Source organism: Hemitrygon akajei, chromosome 6, assembly GCF_048418815.1.
Source record: "Hemitrygon akajei chromosome 6, sHemAka1.3, whole genome shotgun sequence".
NCBI classification, from domain to species: Eukaryota; Metazoa; Chordata; class Chondrichthyes; order Myliobatiformes; family Dasyatidae; genus Hemitrygon; species Hemitrygon akajei.
Window position 1 is genome coordinate 123,835,595 of NC_133129.1, and position 22,734 is coordinate 123,858,328.

The following is a 22,734-nucleotide window of genomic DNA, read 5'->3' on the forward strand; positions in this document are numbered from 1 at the left end:
GTACACCAAAATGCTGTGTAAAGCTTGTCATAGAGTCATAGAAAACTACAGCACATAAACAGGCCCTTTGGCCCATCTAGTCCATGCCGAACCTATTCCCACTGGGACCATAGCCTACCATCCTACCATCCATTGTCTTCCACATTGTTTATACAGATCATATCATTACATAGTTCACTAAGCTAGAATAAGGTAAAACAATAACAAGGCAGACTAAAGTGTAAAATCCCCCAAAAAAGTACAGTGCAGGTATATGATGAAGTACTAATTGAGGCCAGGAATCCACCTTATTGTAAAAGAGGTCCATGCAAGTGTCTGATAACAGCAGGGTAGAAACTGCTCTTGAGCCGGTGGTATCTGCCTTCAGGCTTTTCTATCTGTTGCCCAAGGAGAGGGGGGAGAAGAGAGAAACCTGGGGTGGGTGGGGTCTTTGCTAAAGCTGGCTGCTTCACTGAGTCAGCAAGAAGTCCACCCATTTCATTCTCCATCAGAACTTTAGAGCACTTGTGCTTGTCCCACTGCTCCATGCAATTTAAAGGAACATTCAGTATGGCTGGCTCTGACAAATTTTTAAGTATTTCTTGTAAAGGAATGAGTGGTATGAACTCTATGAGAGAAGTGGTGCAGAAGTTGTGCTTGCTCTGGTCCAGAAAGTTGTCACTACAGTGATAATCAACATCCACAAACGTCTTATGTCATCAGAAGATGCACTCAATCTCGTAATCAACTTCACTGATCGAGCACAGTATACAGCCCAGTCTGCATAACGCAGCCTTTTATTCACTGTAACAAAGAAATAATGGTAGAGGCCAAATGTTTTTTATTCTGTTTAAGCAAAAACTTCTTTCTTGTTTGGGAGATTCATGGATCTGTTCTCACCCACTTTGTTGATGAATGTCCTGTTTATTATTTATTGTAATGCCTGTACTGTTTTTGTGCACTTTACGCAGTCCTGTGTAGGTCTGTAGTCTAGTGTAGCTTTCTCTGTGTTGTTTTTTTACGTAGTTCAGTCTAGTTTTTGTACTGTGTCATGTAACACCATGGTCCTGAAAAACATTGTCTCATTTTTACTATGTACTGTACCAGCAGTTATGGTCGAAATGACAATAAAAGTGACTTGACTTGGAGAAGAGGCTAGTTTAAAAAAATAATGTATTTTTAAGAGGTTTGCTGAGTCACCACCAGGTGGCAGCATTGGGCAATGCTGAATATTTGTGACTGGCTGAGCTTTCAGACAGTTCCCATGTTGTACTGTATTAGTACAGTGACTGTCCTGCATTTATACCCAAACCCATCAAATCGTCCTGTTTTGTAATAATAACCACTGTGTTGCGGAAAATGGTCTATATTTATAACAACTACACAGTATTGCAAGCCGGGTCCTGTGTTTGTAGCCACCTCCAGAGTATTAAAGTTTCCATTTCCTACTTGTTACCCCTAGCCAGTGCACCATCCACTATTACAGATACTGTCTTGTCTTTCTAATCACATCCATTGCATGACAAGCATTATATTATTGTCATAGCTCCCAAGGCAGATTGTTATAGATGAGTCAACATGCAGAAAATTCTGGCGGAACTCAGCAGGCCAGGCAGCATCTATGGGGAAAAAAAGTACAGTCGACATTTCGGGCCGAGGCCCTTCAGCTGGGTCTTGCTCTCCATTGGTGTTGCTGAGCTGGGATCCACTTGTTAAAAGGATGAAGATTGGCAACTGGTTTATAACGGTCACACCTACCACAATACAGAGCATCAGTGTTTGCTTTGTATGCATTTGACCAGACCATTTCAAAACATAACTACGAGGTAGCACAAGGGAAAATCAATTACAGAATGCATTGATAGTTAGAGAGATATACAGGGAAGGTGCAAGAGCTGTAGTGAAATAGATTTAGAGATCACGACTCCATCTTTATCATGCAAGTGGTCCATTCAAGCAGGATAGAAGCTGACCTTGTACCTGGTGGTGCAAGTCTTCGAGCCTTTTATCTTCTGCCCAATGGAAAGGGAGAGAAGAGAGTATTTCTGGGGTGAGAGGTGTCTCTGATTATGTTTGCTGTTTTCCTGAGGCAGTGGGAACTGAAGATGGGAGCCATTTAGTGAGAGCGTGGCTTTTCTCATCTGCTGAGCTGCGCCTACAACTCCCTGCAGTTTTAGACAGAACAATTGTCACACCAAGCTGTGATGCATCCTAATAGAATGCTTTCTAGGGTGCATCTCTAAAAGCTGGTGAGGGTCAACATGGACATACCAAAATCCCTTGGCCTCCTGAGGAGGTGGAGGCCATGCTGTCTTACTCCTGGCATCAGGTAGAAGGTACAAGAGCCTCAGGGCTGGCACCACCAGGTTCAAGAACCATTATTTACCCCTCAGCCATCAGGCTCTTGAATAAAAGGGGATAACTACACTCACTTGCCCCATCACTGAAATATTCCTACAACTAATGAACTCATTTTAAGGACTCTTTATCTCATGCTCTGTTTATTGCCTTTATATTTGCATTTGCATGGTTTGTTGTCTTCTGCACTCTGGTTGATCTTTCATTGATCCTGTTACAGTTACTATTCTATAGATTTGTTGAGTATGCCCGCAGGAAAACGAATCTTAGAGATGTAAATGGTGACGAATATGTACTTTGATAATAAAATTGACTTTACTTGGTATGCATTCTTGGCTATAGCCTAAAAAGCCAGACACAAATAAGAGCAGATGAGCCTCTGATATTACTGGGCTGTAGCCACTGTGTTGAGGTAATTGTTGGAGAGTATTTCCATCTTCCCATCTCTGAAACTCGTTTACTTTCTTAGTTATCAAGATTTGTAACTTGAAGAAATAGTAATAGATGTCCCAGTTTGTGCAAAGGACATTGCCCATCTCAGCATTCACCTGCAAGGAGGAGTTGAGGAGAGTACAACACCGTTCAGTACTTGCCACATCTCTGCGTTTCAGTTTGCTGTTCTGGAATGCAGGCGTTAATAAGCCTCAGGTTGTCATAAGGACTGAGCTTTCACGCCAGGGCCAGCTTCCTTTGATCTGAGAGCCTTAGGGCACATTTGGTCAGTTGTATTTATGGGTCAATAATAAAAAAATACCACTGTAGCCAGTCTGACTGAACTTCAGTCCAGAGCAGACAGGAGCTGTTTGGTTAAGACCAGAATGTGTTTGTGCTGAAAGAGTTGATTTGTGATAGTGTTCAGGTAAGGATTTAGTGTAGGGAGGCTGTGTGTTTATGTTGTTACTGAGGGGTAATTTACTCCACATTGGCCTTTATTGGGCTAAATTCTTTGACCAAAGGTGGAGAGGGAAAGAAAGTTTGTGGAAATACTTGCCAGCAGATTTGTAAAATAGGTTGAAGTTAAATTATGTTTTCTGGGCATGAGTACACATCCTTTGCATTGGCCATGATTGCCTGATAATACAATTACACCTGTGGGTATATTATTCTCAGACAGATATAAATGAAAAATACAATACACTAAATTAGAAAAACCACCGGCACCCCTTTCTATATCGATTCCCCTTTTGCCCCATCAGCACCAAGTTCTAAAGTAAGTGCTGGATCGTGTGCAAATAAGAAAAAATTGCAAATCACTCGGAACGGGCTGGTCAGAGCCAGCTGTGCAGGACTCTGTTCACCAGGGTTTGGACTAGCCTCCCATGGTTAAGAATGGGAATAGGATCCAATATTAGCACAACTATTGTAATTCACTCAGACAACTTTTCTTTGTTCCTCAATGGTAGAAAAATTGATTACGTAATGTTATGGAGTGATAGACTCAAATTCAGGTCAGTTTATTATATACACCAGGGGGCAATGAAATTGCTTGCCAGTGTGAAGCGTTGCTGAGATGAAACATTTTTCCACTAGCACTTTGGTAAGGGATAATACTTGAAGCTGCTGTCCCATGAGGTGCTTTGTCTTGGCAAAGTGCTAAAGGTGTCCCATTCTGCTCTGGTGGAGACAATATTTCATAAGGTACAAAATATCGACCCTCTCACTTGAATGGCATTGAGTCTTGATGAGGAGCAGCAGGTTGGCAGCCTACCCGGTGAGGGTCAGTATGAGAACCGTTCTGATGGGGTCAATTGCTGGAGGAACTCAGCAGTCACGCAGCACCCGTGGAAATGGATAGATCATCGACGTTTCAGGCCGTGACCCTTCTCTTCCGGATGGAAAAGGAAGAGGGACGATGCCAGATTAGAAGCGTAGGTGGGGGGGGGGGGGGGGTAGGGGGAATGAGGATAGCTGGAAGGTGATAGGTGAAGCCAGGTGTGTGGGAAAGGTCAAGGGCTGGAGAAGATGGAATCTGATAGGAGAGCAGAGTGGACCATGGGAGAGCAGGAAGGAGGAGAGGACTTGGGGAAGTAAAGAGCCTTTGAGACTCAGTCAGTATCGGTATTGATTTGTTGTAATGTGTATGTACGAGCAGTTAAAAACTTGTCTTGCATACTGTTCATTACACCGGGCATTCAGCTGGAAACAATCACAATGTAGAATAAGGTGTAAAAGCTGCTGAAACGATGCAGTGCAAGTGAACAGTAAACTGCAAGATCATTGCGAGGTGGTTTTTGTATAAGAAGTCCATTCCAGACTCTGATAACGGGATAGAATCTGTCCCTGAGCCTGGTAGTACATGCGTTCAGGCTTTCTTTTTCTGCCCGACGGGAGAGGAAAGAGGAGCAAATGACTGGAGCGAGTGGGGTCTTTGATTATGCTGACTGTTTTACAGGGGCGATAGGAAGTATAGACAGGGTCCATAGAGGGGCGGCTGGTTCCTGTGATGTGCTGAGCTGAGTCCTGTGATAATGATAGATAATGTAATCTGTTTGTGCTCTGCTCCAGTTTGTTAATTTCCTGTATCACAATAGAGAAATCCTCCACAATAATGTTTCTAAGACATTGGTCCCTTGGATGGGAGAAGTATGTGTAGAGCAGCTGGGAGAAACCCGTGTGCAGAAGGTCTTGGTTCTGGCTGGCTGAAAGGCAGCTGCAAAAGCACACTTGCCATTGTAGTGGTGCAGCTTGACTGCCGATGTCCTGCAAAAGGACAGCAGGTTCCAACTCCGCAGACTCGCTGACCATTTCCAAAGACAGCCGTCGGCTTGGCTAGCAACCTACTGGATTACCCTTGGAGCCTCAGATGTGGTATCTAGGATACCGTCATCAACCATCAGAGTTTAGATGGCAGTTAACAGCTTCCAGAGAGAGGCACTTGGCACTCATAGAGTCATGGAGTTCTATGGCATAACAGCAGATCCTTCAGCCGCTCTCTTCATCCTCATCGGAGAATCAGAGGTGGAAAGGGTCAGCAGCTTTAAATTCCGCGTGTTGTCATTTCAGAGGATCTGTCCCGAGCCATTACAAAGAAAGCACAGTAGTGCCTCTACTTCCCTTGAAGTCTGCGAAGATCCGACATGAACTAAAACTTCTCTAGATGTATGGTGGAGAGTATGTTAATTGGCTGAATTACAGCCTGGTATGGAAACACCAACGTTCTTGAAAGAAAAATCCTACAAAAAGTACCCACTGAGCGCATCTACACAAAACGCTGTCGCAGGAAAGCAGCTTCCAACATCAGGGGCCTCCACCTCCCAGACCATGCTCTCTTCTCGTCGTAGGAAGTAGGTCCAGGAGCCTCAGGACTCACACCACCAGGTTCAGGAAAAGATAGTATCCCTCAACCATCAAGCTCTTGAACCAAATGGGATAACTTCACTTGTCCCATCACTGAACTGTTCCCCCAACCTATGGACTCGCTTTCGAGGACACCATCTCAGGTTCTCAATATTTATTGTCTATTTATTTATTATTATTATTTCTTTCTTTTTGTATTTGCACAGTTTGGTGTCTTTTGCACACTGATTGTCCGCCATGTTGGTGTGGTCTTTCATTGATTCTATTATGGTCCTTGGATTTATTGAGTATTCCCACAGGAAAATGAATCTCAGGGTTGTATATGGTGATATGCAGGTACTTTGATAACAAATTTACTTTGAGCCTTGCTAATCATGATGTTTATCTGAGCTAGTCCTATTTGCCTGAATTTGGCCTATATCCCTCTAACCTTTTCCATCCATGTTTCAGTCTAAATGTTTTAACATATGTAATTTTACCCACCTCTACAGCTTCCTCTGGCAGCTTGTTCCATATATCCACTATCTCCTCTAGGCAACAAAACTCTCTCAAATCCCCTCAATCTTTCTCCTCTCATCTTAATCTGTGTCCTCTATCCTTGAAAAATGAACCATAATCATGATTCTAACATCTACAAGGTCAGCCTCACTTTCCTGTGCTCCAGTTCCTGCAAAGTCCTTGTGAATTTCTCCTCCGATCTTTCCAACTCATTGATATTCGTGCTATTGCTAGGCGACCAGAACTGTGCTCAATAGTCTAAGCGTGGCCTCACCATTCCCTTGGACACTTGCACCATGAAGTCCCAACTCTGGCTAATTGGTTTATTATTGTCACATTGAAAAGCATTGTTTTGAATGTCATGCATGCAGATCATTTCAATGTATCAGTGCATTGAAGTAGTATGGGGGAAACAATAACAGAATGCAGAATAAGATGTTGCAGTTATAGAGAAGGTACAGTGCAGGCAGACAATAAGGTAAAAGACCTCAGCGAGGTAGATTGTGAGGCCAACGGTCCATCTTAGCATACTAGGGACTGATCACCTTATAGCAGAGGGACAGAAGCTACCCTTGAGCCTGGTGGTGTGTGCTTTTAGGCTTTGGTATTTTCTGCTGGATGGGAGGAGAAAGAAGAGAGGTGGGTAGGGTCTTTGATTACGCTGGCTGCTTTATCAAGGCAGCGAGATGTATAGACCGAGTCCATTGGTTTCGGAGACGTGCCGGTCTGTGTCTACAACTCTGCAGTTTTGTTTGGTCTCAGGCGGAGCAGTTGACACACCAAGTCATTATTCATCCTGCAGGATGCCTTCTATGGTGCAATCTTTAAAAATTGGCGAGGGTCAGTGGGGACACTTGATCTTTTAGCCTCCTGAGGAAGCAAAGCTGCTGTACTCACTGACCTGACCAACAAATGTGACCATGGCAAGATCCACCTTCACCACCTTATCTGCCTGCGTCACCACTCTTCGACAGCTATGTATTGGCACCCTCTGTTCTACAGAGTCTCACCTATATTAGTGTTTTTCCTCTGGTCACAGTGGAAGCTGTGTGTTGTCAGAAGCTGCACCACAGTTAAGCCCAGGCGCGTTGATGTGTACCCAACAACCTCTTCCACATTGAACTGTTTGGGCTCCAGGCTCTGTCAGTCACATACTAACAGGTCAAACTGGTGACTGCCCCATGCAGGTGTAGCTTTGGTGGGAGTTACTGGGCATGTAAATTTTTATCCCATTGATTCTGCTCTTGTGTTAGTGCTGCTTGGAGAAGCTGCTAAACCATCTTGATGTAAAATTAGATCCTTCTGTGAAGTTCACTACTGTTAACTCTCAGAAAGCTCCATTATCAAAATTGCTAAATCTAAATCAAAATTAAATAGATATTAAATATTTGAAACTTATTTGAAAAGGTTGATTGAAAGTTAATTAAATAACCGGAAGGCAAATTTGTTAATTACTAGGCATCCTCTTGTGCCAGACCCAGCTTGACTGTTCATTTCCCTCTGCCTGAATTTTCACATGGGTGTGGTGGCCCATGGCATCTTGGAGATTTGAGCACTACCCACTTTGGCAATCTTGCTGTGCGGAAGCTGAGATGGTAAACAGGGCTGATGCCTGCCAGGTGGATATGAACAAGCAAGTCCATACACCAGCTCAACACCAACTCCATAGCAAAGAAAGCCCAGCAGCATCTCTACTTTCTGCGAAGGCTGAGGAAAGTCCATCTCCCACCCCCCATCCTCATCACATTCTACAGGGGTTGTATTGAGAGCATCCTGAGCAACTGCATCACTGCCTGGTTCGGAAATTGCACCATCTCGGATCGCAAGACCCTGCAGCGGATAGTGAGGTCAGCTGAGAAGATCATCGGGGTCTCTCTTCCTGCCATCCCGGACATTTACACTACACGCTGCATCCGCAAAGGAAACAGCATTATGAAGGACCCCATGCACCCTTCATACAATCTCTTCTCCCTCCTGCCATCTGGGAAAAGGCACCGAAGCATTTGGGCTCTCACGACCAGACTATGTAACAGTTTCTTCCCCCAAGCTATCGGACTCCTCAATACCCAGAGCCTGGACCGATACCTTGCCCTACTGTCCTGTTTATTATTTATTGTAATGCCTGCACTGTTTTGTGCACTTTATGCAGTCCAGTGTAGGTCTGTAGTCTAGTGTAGCTTTCTCTGTTTTTTTTTATTATGTAGTTCAGTCTAGTTTTTGTACTGTGTCATGTAACACCATGGTCCTGAAAAACGTTGTCTCATTTTTACTATGTACTGTACCAGCAGTTATGGTCAAAATCTCAATAAAAGTTGACTTGACTTGAGACTGTTCCTAATGTTTTGAACTACCTGCCTTTTTTAAAGTTAAATGATCTTTTTGTGAAGACCTGGTGTTTTCTATATTGTTACAGTAACTGTATTTTGGAAATAAAGACCATAAGGCACAGAAGCAGAATTACGCTATTCAGCTCATTGAGTCTACTTTGCTATTTGATCATGGCTGATTTATTTTCCATCTCAACCCCATTCTCTTGCCTTCTCCCCATAACCTTTGACACCCTTATAAATCGAAAACTTATGACCCTCCGCTTTAAATGACTCAATGACATGTCCTCCACAGCCATTTTTGGCAGTGAATTCCATAGGTTTACCTCCTTCTGGCTAAAGAATTTCTCTTTTCTGAAGGGACATCCTTCTAAGGATAAGCCCTCTGGTCCTAGACTCTTCCACTCAATCTTCTAAACTCCAGTGAGAACAGGTTCAGAGCCATCAAATGCTCCTCATACATTAACCCTTTCATTTCCAGGATCATTCTTGTAACCCTCCTCTGGACCCTCTCCAATGTCAACGCATCCATTCTTTGTTACAGGACCCAAATTACTCATCTGTGAAGTATTTTGTTGGTATCTGAATGGTGTAATTTGACTGCAGTTCATTTTACTGTTGCTGATTTCACTCTTTTTGACATGTGCATTGTTTCACGTTCATTCCCATTCTGTTTCAGCTGTGCCCTTGGGCATCATCGTTGTCCCCGGAGACAGTGACCTGGAGATCTGCCGCACCCACATTGAGAGGCTTCAGGAGGTATGTCTCATGTCCTCGCCTGACATCACCTTTTTCTGGTTCTCTACCTCCCTCCCCTTCTTCCAACTGTCCTCACCTATTAGCTTTCTTCTTCAGCCCTTTACCTCTTCCAGCTCCTTCCCAGCATCCCCCTTCCCAACCCCACCCATTTCCTCCTCACCTGCCAGCTTGTACTCCTCCTCCTCCACCCCACCTTCTTATATTGGCTTCTATCCCCTTCTGATGAAAGATCTCGGCACCTTATTACCCTCCATAGGTGCTACTCGATCTGCTGAGTTCCTCTAGGATCTTGTGTATGTGCTGATCAAGAGTTCCAGCATCTGCAAAAATCTCCTTTGTGTATGTCTCTTATGGCCAAACATTTAAATTCCCACTCCCATTCCGACGTGTCGGTCTATGGCTGTCTCTTGTGCCAAGATGAAGCCTCCCTCAGTGTGGAGGAGCAACCCTCCCAACATGATGGCGTGAATATCGATTTCTCCTTCCATGCCCCCTTCTTCAATCCCCACTCTGACATTTACTTCTTCTAACTTGCCCATTACTTACCCCTGGGTCCCCTCCTCCTTCCCTTTCTCCTATGGTCGACTCTCCTCTCCTATCAGATTCTTTCTTCTCCAGCTCTTGACCTTTCCCACCCACTTGACATCACCTATCACCTTCCATCTGACCTCTTTCCCCTCTGCCCACTTTTCATTCTGACATCCTCCCCCTTCCTTAGTCCTGAAGAAGGGTCTGTATTACCCTCTGTTGTGGCTAATGATATTGTTGCTGGAATGTTAAAAGTAATTAGTGTTTTTTTTAAACCTGGCGACCCCTGGTGGCAAGCTGGAGCCTAGCAAAGTATTGTTGCATTCAGGAGCCCTAGACTGTTCCATCCTGCTCAGATACAATGGAAGGCCAGAAAGAGAAGTGGGCGATTGTTCTGAACTGACTCTGAATGATGGAGAGAAGACCAATGAAAGCTATTTCAGACGATGCATTTGAGCGCTGGCTGAGTCAAGTGTTGGCAGTGCCTGTGCTGATGGGAGCAATGACTTATTAGGCTCTTGGTACTTGACGAGTTTAAACCAGATTGGGGTGGGTGGAAAGGGGTGGGGAGCAGGAAGCAAGCAGTCGCCATAAAAATCCGATACAAAAATATGCTGCTTTAATTAAGAGTGAGGTTTCATTTTACCACCATTAATTTACAATTATTCTCTTCTGCTTCAAATAAACTGCTCCAGAAGTACCTGCACTGCGCAGAGACTGTGAACAAAGATACTGTTTTAGAAGTGATAGCTTCTTGTATTCATTACCAAAATATTGCACAAACTTAAATAATCTGCCTAAATTCATTCTGAAGAAGTTCCTCGGTTTAACATCACATCCAAGAGCATCTCACCCTGTCTGTCTCCAGAAAACACATCCCCACCTTTCCTCAGATGAAGAAATAATCTTCCCACAGTATCTCACACTATATTTTCTGAGCAGCACTTTCACGATATGAAGTACAGGAATAATGAATATCTGAACAATTCCACCTAAAGGAAGATCTTCCTTTAAAATGTTCACGTCCAAGCGAGCAAAGTACCTAAACCCTCCAATCCAGAAGATTGGTATTTGCTTTGTTTTTGTTTTTGTATTTTGTATTTGTTCGTTTTTATAGAATTCATTCAGTCATAGAGCTAGTTAATGCCACCTCTATGTAAAATCTTTCAGCATGTCTTGATTGTAGCATTTCCAAGTTTTGGTTGACTTTCAGGCTTGTTGGTTTTAAGAGAAAAACAGTCTTTGAAAGCACATTGCTTTCATGTCCATAAGACTTAGGAGCAGAATTAGTCCATTTGGCCCAGTGAGTCTGATCCACCACTCCATCCCTTTCAACCCCATTCTCCTGCCTTCACCCCATAACTCTTGAGGCCCGGATTAATCAAGAACCTATCAACCTCCACTTTAAATATACTCAATGACTTGGTCTCCACAGCTGTCTGTGGCAATGACTTCCACAGATTCACCACCCTCTAGCTTAAGAAATCCCTCCTCATCTCTGTACTAACAGGACATTCTTCTATTCTGACATTGTGCCCCCTAGTCTCAGAATCCCCACTGTAGGAAACATCCACTCCACATCCATTCTATCTAGGCCTTTCAATGTCCGATAGGTTTCAATTAGACACTCCCCTCCCATTCTTCTAAACTCCAGCAGGTACAAGCCCAGAACCATCAACCAATCTTCATACATTAACCATTTCATTCCCGGAATCATTCTGATAGGCCTTTTTTATTGACATGGTTTAAGAAATAATGATGACTAGTTAAGAGATTCAAATCAGAGCAGCATACGATGTACATTCATCGCTGAGGTATGCAGTCATTTTTCCCAGGGCTCAGCTGTGCAATCACGGCTGCTTTTGATGCCAAATGCAGGAGGGAGGAACGGGGTTGAATTTGCAAGGCAAGGAATAAGGATTGAAAATTAGGGATACTTTAAGAAGGGATAGATTGGCATAAGATGCAGAGATATCTGGCAGGTGAAATTTAATACAGGGAAGTATTTGATTGAATTTGGCAGGAAGAGTGAAAAGAAATTATTATAAATTGGACAATTTTGAAGCTACATCAATGATGAGGATTTCACATACACATCTTTGCTCGTAACAAGTCAAGCTTAAAGGACTGTTACAAAAACTGATGGGATTTTTCACGTTATAATTGGATATGCAATGGTGGAAGCCCACAGAATATCCAGTGAAACTTCATAAACGATTATTGCATCTCAGGTGGAGACCATCATGTATGATTCTGGGCATGCACTTTAGTGCAGATTTAATGTCTTGAAGAAGGTAAAGGAGTAATTTATCAATCTGATACCAAAGAGGTGGGAGCTTGGATTCTTCACCGTTAGAGCAGCGAAGGTTATAATGCGTTTAGAATTCAATGGGGAATTGAAGTTAAATGAGAATGTGGGTTGTGCTAATGGGAAGAACCGGGATGAAAATGTACGGTAATTGATTGAAGATTTACAATGGATGTAAGAGACATTTCTCTGCAGCAAATTGTGGTCTGAAATGCAAGGTTTGAGGAGTATTAGAAGTAGGTTTAGGAATAAACTTCTATTTCTTGTGCTCTGAGGAAATAATGCAGGCATGTATATAAGGAAAGAGTGGAACTTCTTGGAATAAATTTAGACTCTGAATATTCTGTAACTGCATCGTGAGATTTCATGATGACTTTCGTAGCAAGTGCCATGCTACGGTACTACTTTCTGTCAGTTGATTGACTGAGTATTGCCGATAGTAAAGGACTTCAGCTGTGAGTGTAACTGAAAGATTTCTGATCCCAAAAAATAGTAGGTAAAATCCTAAAGACTGGATTTTTGGAATTCTGTTTACCCGAAGTTATCTCTGCGGTAATGAGCAGAGTGCTTTCAGATCCTTCCTCTGTGGCAGAGTCCTTTAAATGGCGACAATTTCAGTGAAGCCTTTGCATTTTTCAGTGTGTTATTTTGTGTGTCGCACTGTCCAGCCAGGATGCTGCCATTCATGTTGTGGAGCGAGCTACAAATCCCACTGGCATCTCAGCGAAATTGCAGGATGGTGCAGAAGTGAGGATCGCTCTGTTATTTCTTGAGCTGCCTGCAAATGGACTAGGGTGAAAGTGGTCAGTGAATTGAATGTGCAGTTCAAAGATTGGCATTGGAGAAATGTACTTTAATTTGTGGGCCACTGGGATCAGTTTCAGGGAAGAGGGAGCTGTTCCATTTAGGTAAGCTTTAGTCAGAATCGGCATTGTGTTCTGGTGACTTTAAGTAAGACCTTGAGTTGTTTTGGGTGAGGTCTGGGAGGTGGGGTGTCTGTTGAGAGGTAATTTAAAACTTAAATAGAAAGGAGAATTTGACAATACTGGGCAGTATAATGGGTAATGATGTCCATAATCTTTCAGGAAGTGACTGTACATGGGCATCGCCAAATAGGGTATGAGGAGGGAAAAGTGCACAAAGATAGAACTGAAGACTTTTTTAAAATCTGAATGCATTTGTAACGTGGCAGGAGAGGTAATGGTATTAATAGAAATAAATGGCTGGGAGTTAATAACCAGAAAATACATGGTTACATATTTCAAATTATTTAAATTTTAAAAGAGATGGACAAAATGGAGAAAGAGGTGGGCTGGACTTGATTTTAATGAGTGGAATAAGGGCAGCTACGGTGAAATAACTTCATTCAGAAAATGAGGAAGTTGAATCAATTTGGATGGAGCTGAGCACCAGCAAGTGATGGGAAAAAAATAAATGGGAGCTATCTGTAGGCCTCAGTGAATGTAACGTGAAGCGTTGTTATTAATCAGAAATATTAGGGTGTTGGTAATACAGTAAATATGAGGAATTTTGCATATAGACTGAGAACTGTACTAGCAATAAACAGTGTAAAAAATGAATTTATGGCATAAAGAAAAGCTGGTTTTCTAGATTGTTATTGTGAAGATCCAGCAAAGGGGCTGGTTATTTTGGATCTGATTTTGTATAATGAAAAAGGGCTAATTGATGCTCTGATGGTCAAAGGATCTCAAAGAAACAATAATTATGATATTGAATTTGATATAAAAACTGTATATCATTTCATGCAAATTGAAACTAGCCCCTTAAATTTAAACAAGAAAATTCTGCAAAGACTGAAGCTCTACGTCAGATATGATAGCTTGGGAAACTGCATTAACTTGTATGACAGTAAACAGGCAATAGCTAACCTTTTAAATAATTAATGTCATTTACAAGTAATGTGTTTCCCCTTCAAGGCAAAAATAAACATGAAAGTGGTCCAGCTATGGCTCGCAAGAGGAGTTAAAGATAGTATTAGATCAAAGGAGAAGGCTTATAACATTCCCCCAAAGAATGAAATAAGCCTGAGGATTAGGAAATTTTTACAGTTCAGTCAAAGATGACCAAGGCATTGTTAAGGGAAGGTGAAGTAGAATATGAAGGAAGGCTGGCAAGAAATATCAAAACAAATTGTAATTGCTTCCACAGGAATAGAAAATGGAGAAGATGAGCTGAAGTTGGATAAGATGGAAGAACGTCTTATGATGATAGGCTAGTCAGGCTGGGATTACGCTCACAAGAGTTAGAAGAGCAAAAAAGGAATTTATTTGAAACAAGTATGAGCTGGAGCAGCCGTGATGCGCATGATGTAGAGAGGATGTTTCACATTCCCTATGATAAAAGCAAGAGCCCAGTTTGGCCTATTGAGTCTATACAGACAACAGAACAATCCTCTTCCCCTCTAATTTTTCTGTAACTTACTCTCCTTGCATTCCCCCCGTGCCCTCCCCCACTGCCCCCAATTCCACTGTTCAACTACACCCAGGCCAATTTACAGCAGACAATTAGCTTACCAACTCAGACATCCTTGGGATATGGAAGGAAAAGAGAGCACTCACGGTCACAGGGGGAGCATGCGAACTCCACACAAGCTCAAGATTGAACCAGGGTTATTGAAGCCGTGAGACACCAGCTCCGCTATCTGTGCCATTTTTATTGGTAGGTTCAATGTTCATATGGATCCTATGGATCATATGGGTGGAGACAGGAAAATTATACCAAAGGAAACAGTAGAGGGAAAAAAGTATTTTCTGCCTGACATCACAGAAGAAGAAATAGAAAACCTGAAACAGTGGAGGACCATAGGTCTAAAATAAAGAGCTTGAAGGATTAATATCAGTTAAACAAATTAACGTTGGTGACATTAATGGGAAACATAGGTGATAAATCCCCAAGACCTGATGACTGCATCTGAAGGCTTCAAAGCTAACGGTTATGGAGGTAGTGAATGCACTGGTAGTCATCTTCCAAAATGTTATGGCTGTTAGAGGACCTTCACAAATTTGATGGTATCGAATGTAATCTGTAGTCTCACTGTTTAAGAAAAGAGGGCAAAAGAAAAGCTGGAAATTTGGAGCAGTTAGCTTGACATCAGCAGTATGAAAAATGCTGCAATCTATTGTTAAAGAAGTGGTAAGCGAGTACTTGGAAAACACAAATGGAAGTCAACGTGATTTCTAAAGGAAGCTTATGTTTGGGAAATAGTTTAACTTTTGAAGTCGTAACAAGAAGAAAGGATAAGGACAAGGAAAATGATGTGATTCATTTTGTTTTTCATAAGGCCTTTTGATATTTGCCACATAAGATTAACTGCAATTAGAGCATGTGGTATACGGGGTTTGAATTAAATGCTCAGCAGATGGAAGCGAAAGTAGGAAGAAATGGGTCCTGTTGGGTTGGGACATTGGAGGATCATTGCTGGAGCCCTAGTCCTTAATCCATCTGAGGGAGTGAAGTGCCTGTTATCCATACATGCTGATGATACAAAGCTTGATGATGTGTTTTGTGATGAAGATACAGAGGGACTTGAGGGAGATATCCACATGCAAAGGTGAGAGGACGGGGTGGATAAGAATTGGCAAGTGGTAGGTGGTTCCATGTGAGAAAGGAGTGCTGGACAGTTGGAGGAGAGGAGGGTGTAAGCAATGGCAGAAGTTGGGAGGTAACAGGTAGAGGTGAGAAAGGGTTGAAGGTGATGGAATCTGAAAGGAGAGGAAGGTGGAGCACGGAATCAGGTGAGGGAGGAGGGGAGGGCAGTTGGGGACAGTAGAGGAGGTGAACCACTAAGTGTGTGTGGACAGATGAAGTAGATTGAGGAAAGGCAAGAAGCAGTGATGAAGATCGGGGAGAGAAAAAATGGTGGGGGGGGGGGGGCAGTTTACAGGAAGATGCCATGGGTTTGTAGATTGCCCAGGCGGAACACGAGGTGCTGTTCCTCCTAACTCCCTTGCACCATTTATTGTTTGCATTTTCCATTTTGCTCCCCTCTTGCCAGGCACTTCCCTTTTCCTTTCAACCCCCACCCCATGGCAGGCACTTCCACCCACTGTGGATCTCCTGTTGCTAAGCAGAAGTTTGGTTTAGTGCTGCTGACTCCTGCAGGATGCCCGAGAATACCTCAGCCTGATGACCTTTGTCTTACCGCTTGCCAGAGACGACTTGTGTACTGTGCATTGTATCTACGACCTCTCGATGAAACAAAATTCAGTCAGGATGGGTACAGCAGGTATCCCTCAGTTACTGATCAATGCAAGGTGTTCTACTCTTCCACAGGATTTCCCCCTGGTTCATCCCTCGCTCCAGCATCTGATGCTGCAGGTTTGTGACCTGTTGATTTGGCTCAATGGCATGTGCTGATCTGAACAGTTACCAAAATCTGATCTCTTTTGCGCATGAGTACATCTTCCTGGTTGCGCACAGGGACTGCTGTAGTGATTTGTGCGGAGCGTTTGCATGTAAGGACTGTTTTCATGTGGTCGACGTGAGATTTAGTTTGCATGTGCACCACCTGTTTGATGGTAATGTAACATTACATTTGAGTGGCGGTGACCAAACATCTGTAATGCAAGAATATTACATGCTGCTGCTTATCTCCCCCACCCCCAGAAAAAATGCTGAGATGATAAACCGATCTAATTGAATCAAACAACATTCCAATTTCCGAAGTATTCCCCCATGTAGTTGTGTTAGAAGGTCAGCCAGTTCCTCTAGTGGGCATTCTCAATCACTGAGGTTCAGCCTTGGCAGGGTACATAGTGAGTGAACTGTAATCCAGGTGCCACTCCCTATCTGAGTTTTGAAATACCATTGACGTCCTCAGAATTGAGTTCTGCAGCTTGGAATATATCAATAATTTCCTTCAATTGCAGTATTTTTTATAACATGTACGTCGGCTTAATCCAGTCAACATAATCAGTATCTTCTGTTCTCTTGTTTCATTGGATCCTCTGAGGCTTCTTTATTGATGTATTGATCATGTCTTTCTGCACTTGATGTTTTCACATTCGTGATTTCAGCAATAGCCTGTTTTCTGTCAGTGTGGTTTGTTGCACCCTTTGATACCGTGTTTTCACTCTTTTTCTGCTTGGAAAGTGACGCCAAATGGTGGAAGATTTAACAGCCGGTTTAATGGCTACATTATGAATGCTATCCTGGTGGTCATAACCATGTTTAGCCCAGATAATGGGGTGGTTTTTTACCCTGTGTGACAGGAAATCATCTAACCTATGGGTTTGTGTATACCATCAGAATATATTCTTGTTCTCCTTGCTGGTGTGGCCTAACATGATTCAAACCCCCATATCTTCTCCATCTTAGAGTTGGGACTTGTAAACGTAACAGCTCCATTGTACCCCATTGTAGTGTTGATTCACAAATCAAATTACTGTAACTGTTAAATCAAGTTGTTTTAATTTCATATCCCTTTGCAGGAAGGTGATGGCACCAAGTCTAGAACCTTATCTTCACAGAAGCTCTCCCCAAAATGGTGTTTTCTGGACTGTAAGTATCTTTTTGAAAGATATTGTACGTAGTAAAGAAACATTCCATCACAAATACTTGTGAAAGGCCTTTTAAAGGACTATTTCTTGTATTACAGTCACAAAAATTCTTCAACAACTTTGTAAATTCCTGTCCCCTTAAAACAGTATTTCAAAGGACGAATTGTGGATGCAGGGTTTGCCACCAAAGTGCACATTCCACTTAAAGAGAATTCAAAAGCAATAAAATACTGAACATTGGGATCATCCTTTGGGTACATGTCATTTTTAAAGATGTTATTTCATCGTGGTTTCGAAATGAATTCTAACGTAGATCAGTTGTAAAGCAAAGCTGCATTTATCATCAGCCATAAACCCCAATACAGGTGAAAAGCTATTTTCCCAATCATCCAAGTCTTAATTCCCATCATCAAAGACTTAACCAATCTTCAGCAATGCATGACAGGAGAAAATGACTCTTACTCAGGGAGTAATAAAAGTACATAAAGTCATATGATCACTCAAATGTCTGTCTCAAACTTGTGTTAAAATACAGAACCATTTATAACTTGGTGAAGCCTTTATTAATTCTTTGGCACGGCTGATTATGAAAGGAGAGAAAGAGCTATTTCCTTCAATCCGCAGATCTTGTCAAAAAAGTAGTGCCATTCCTGCTTGTTAATAATGAGTTGAAAGAAATTTTGTGTGTTTGTTTAGGGTCTTGCAGACCCTGGTGAGAGGAGTGTGATGTAATGTTTATTGAAGGAATCACTCAGAGCCTTGTGAAAGGTGACTATTACATGGTGTTTATTTAGGTCATTTTGAAAGCCTGAAGAAAGTGGAATCTGGTAGAGATAAAGGGCGGGGGGAGAGCAGTGATGAATTCAGGGTCTCGGGTAAGACCTGTGGAGAGGAGGGGACATGAAAGAGTATTTATTCTGTCTAAAACTATTAAGAGTTGCAGTAATTATTCAGGATCTCAGAGTCTGATGGAAGAGGGATGTAATATACTATAGAAGTATTCAGCCTTTTCAAGGTCCATTGTGTGAATGATACCTAATGCAGAAGTTGGCCTTTTTAGCCCGTTATATCTGTACAATGACAAAGCTACCTCCACTTGGGAATCATGGACCAAAATGTTACTTCTCTGTCCATACTACATACTTACCATTTTTATTCTTTGGCCAGTTTGCAGATTTCCTGTTATCAGCCCAGTTACTGAAAGCTTCTGGCAGCCCCTTGTGGTGCTGGATTATATACTCCATTAATTCTCATAAGGAAAATTTGTTCTAATTTTTCTCTGTGATCTTTGAGCTATACTTGCCTTCATTGCTTCTAGTACTGAGCTAGTGCCTATTTGCTGACCAGTAGAAATATTGTTTATGCTTTTAAAACTTGGAATAGTTTTATTAGAACCTGGATCACATCCTCTAAGTTAATACTGTGATCAGCCTTTGAGTTTTCCATTGCAAGTGCCATAATATTGTATCTATCTGATCAGCTGCTTCATGCCTCTGCTCTATAATGGACATCAGTACTCTGACTTAGCAAGTATTTTGTACCATCCCCTTGCTTTTCTATTCAGTTCCTCCTTCAATCAATTCATATTTAAAAGCATTTTCCACATCCAGATATTTCTCAAAGGGTGTATTTATTTAAACAGAGTACACTTCGATTCACTTTTGTTTTGGAATTGAGTGTTTTCTTAGGGTTGTATTGTGATTCTTATTCCTTTCCTCAATACAATCTATCTGCCCTCTCCTCTAAACTACTTCTGTTATCTTTGTCTTACATTTTTATCCCCGACAGTTTGCTATGAGAGGCCAATTTTGATGATTTTCCCTCCTTTTTTTGGTTGATTGATCTGGCGGGGCAATGGCCATTACAAGCGGAAACAGGGACCAATTTTAAGGTGCTAAAGTGCTTAAAATTATCATGAGGTAAGAATCTACTCTGAAGGGTACCCTGAATATCACACCTCTGCCAATGCAACATTGCATTCGAGGACAACATTTCATATTTGCTTGTGTTATTAGCCTTCATTTTATCTCCTGGTTCCTCCTTTAATTTTACTCTTCATTGTGCTCATCATGCAGTTCTGATCTCTGCGGCAGTCTCTGCCACATTGGTTGTAATATTGTCAGTCAAACTCAACCCATCTGCTACCTCGTCCAGCAGCATTCCCCGCCAGTCAGTCTGGAATAAAGGCTCCGCTTATCTTCTGTCACAGAAGTTCTGGCAAAGATCACTGGATTGGGGATCCTGGCTGATTGATTTTCTCTTCCCCCCCCCCCCCCCCCCAGTCAGAGGGATGAGGCAAATTACTCTCACCTTAGATAAGGCATTTGACCCAGGACTTCCCCTCTTGGTGTGCATGCTGAAATAGGCTAGATGCTATGTTTTGATTCCCTAGTACTGTGTAGCTTCAAAGGCCAGGGTGGAAAGTAAAAGTTCCTTTCCAAATTGAATAATTATTTATGGCAAAAAAAAGTTAGTTGAACATCAGGGTAATAAATATCAGAGTTCCCAGCAAAATTATCAAAGAGGATTTTGTCTTTGTTCTATTCTAGGAGGGAAACTATGAGCAAAACTAAATACATACTGGGAGAAGAGAGAGAAAAAAGTAGGCCAGATGTATGGAAAGGGGACTTAATTTATGAAGTACTTGGGGAAATGAACCAGAGATGTAGAAGGAAAATTGTACAAAGCCATGTCAGCAGTCGAAAGCAAGAGAATTTTTTTTAATGATGCAATTAGGCAGAGTGAGTCACCACACATGGGTGTAATGAGCAAAAAGGAAAGAAATAGTCAGAACTCAAGAGAGGGGAGTAAAGTTTGAGGGCCATGACCAAATAAAGTACATCAATGTTTAAAGTATAATACATGGCAGAGCACTTTGTAAAGAATGCATCCTTAAGGAGGAACGAATGGGTTTTCAAAGGCTAGGGGAGGAAATCCCAGAGACCTTTGGATAGCCTGACTTCCCCAGTATTACTGAGAACTCTGATGACAGGTTATTGTAACACAGCACCATTTGTGGGATGATTTGGGAAGTCCAGCACAGTCGGCCTGTCCTGCTTACTGTTTCCATTGTCCCCTTGGAGTTTAAAACCTTTATAGAACTATTAGCACCACACATTCTCAAGTTCACAGCGCTGATCTCAAAACCATTGGAAAAAGAGATTTGCATTTAGGCTTTTCATGACCTGAATCTGTCCCAAAGCACCTTAGAATCATAGAGTGAAACAGGCCATTTGGCCCAGTGTTACCCTACTCATCAAGCCCCATTTGCACTATTTTATTCTCCCTGATCTCCTATCATACCCCTCAGGTTCTACCATCAACTATCATGCTAGGGGTAATTTACAGTAATGAACCTACCAACCCACAGATCTTTGGGATGAGAGGAAACCCGAGTAACTGGGGAAACCCATCGAACGTGCAGTCTCCACAGTGAGAGCACTGCGGAGGTCAGGATCTGTGGTTGTGAGACAGCAGCTCTACCACCTCCACAAGTGTGCTGTACATTTATAACTAACAAAATGCTTTGTTGTTCTTCCCTTAACTTCCCCCTCTCACTTGGATTCACTTACACCCACTGATCCTTGGCGTGTGAACAAGTGGTTAAGGCGTTGGTCTAGTGACCTGAAGGTTTCTAGTTCAAGCCTCAGCTAAGGCAGCGTGTTGTGTCCTTGAGCAAGGCATTTAACCACAAATTGCTCTGTGACGACACCGGTGCCAAGCTGTATCACCTCTTGCCCTTCCCTTGGACAACATCGGTGGCGTGGAGAGGGGAGGCTTGCAGCATGGGCAACTGCCGGTGTCCCATACAACCCTGCCCAGGAAACTTTCCAAGGCACAAATCCATGGTCTCGCGAGACTAACGGATGCCCCATCCATTTCCCCATCCTGCTCGCGTTATACAAGCCTCTGCACTTCTGCTTTCCTGTTCCGATGAATAGTCTCGACTCAGAGCATTGACAGTCAGTTTCCCTCTATAGATGATGCCTGATCTGTTGAGTTCCTCCAGCATTTTGTATGTTGCTTCAGATTTCTAGCATCTGCAGTTTTTCTTGTGTAACAGAATACTCCTGCAATAACATCACTGCTGTGTAGGAAACATGTGCACCAATTTGTTTTGAGCCAGTTCCATCAAATAACAATGTGATAATGATCATATATTTTGTTCCTGCCATGTTGACCAGCTGTGAAGATAATTCAAATCAGTTGTTATGGGTTCTTTAACTTCCACCTGAGAAGGCAGGCAGGCAGGGCTTCGGTTAGATGTCCCATCTTAAGTGTGTTACCTCTGCTGTGCCACACTACAATTAAAGATGCACTTGGACTTCAAATGGAGTGTCTGACTCGGACACAAAATTCATCCTCAGTTCACACAAAGAGCAAGTCAGAATCTTCTCTACCAGTTAAGTCAAAAATACAGCGTTATTTACATAGCATTTTTAACACAGTGAACTGTGAAGGAATTTCACAGCTGCCTTATTAAGATTTGACATGGTGGGATGACTAAATATAGGGCAGATGATCAACAGCTTGGTAAGGCAACTGCCCTGCCTGTGGCTGCAAAAGACTGCGGAGAGTTGTGGACACAGCTTAAACATATCACTGAACCCAGCCTGGCCTCCATGGGCTGTACTTCATGCTGCTCCAGTAAAGCAGCCAGCAGAATCAAAGACCCCAGCCATTCTCTCTTCTCCCCTCTTCCTTAGGATTGAAGCCTGAAAAAGCCGAAAAGCATGTCCCACCAGGTTTCAGTGCGGCTGTAAGGCTATTGAATGGTTCCCCGGTAAAGGAAGAAGAACTCTTCACTGTACCTTGTTACGATCTTGTAACTTGCTTACCTGCACTGCACTTTTTCTGAAGCTGTTGCACTTTATTCTGCATTCTGCTATGGTTTTCCCTTGTACTACTGTACCTTTTCACTGTGCATGTGTCAAATTAATCAATAAACCAGGCAACTGGGGAGTGCAGGATCGGTATTCCGGAGCAGAAGGCAGAAGCGAGGATCGAGAAGCGATCTGAATTCTAACATGTCAAACTCTCAGAGGATTTTGGCACTGGTGGCAGATACAGAGGAAGGAAAATGAAGATGGGAAAACCAGAGTAGGAGCTTTAAATTGAAGAGATCTAAACCAGGAGCACAAGGGCGATAGATTACCAGAGC

General features: G+C 42.5%; 1 protein-coding gene across 3 annotated transcripts in view; it reads left to right on the forward strand.

The window, feature by feature from the left end:
* dgkza (diacylglycerol kinase, zeta a) overlaps positions 1-22,734 on the forward strand; it is a 463,144-nt gene that overhangs the window by 260,093 nt on the left and 180,317 nt on the right. For 2 of the 3 annotated variants that reach the window (XM_073049180.1, XM_073049179.1), the window contains 3 exons: positions 9,139-9,218; positions 16,348-16,392; positions 17,505-17,574. In XM_073049180.1, the coding sequence (XP_072905281.1) occupies positions 9,139-9,218; positions 16,348-16,392; positions 17,505-17,574 (195 nt within the window). The remainder of the gene's footprint in view (positions 1-9,138; positions 9,219-16,347; positions 16,393-17,504; positions 17,575-22,734) is intronic. The other variant, XM_073049178.1, reaches the window with a different exon arrangement.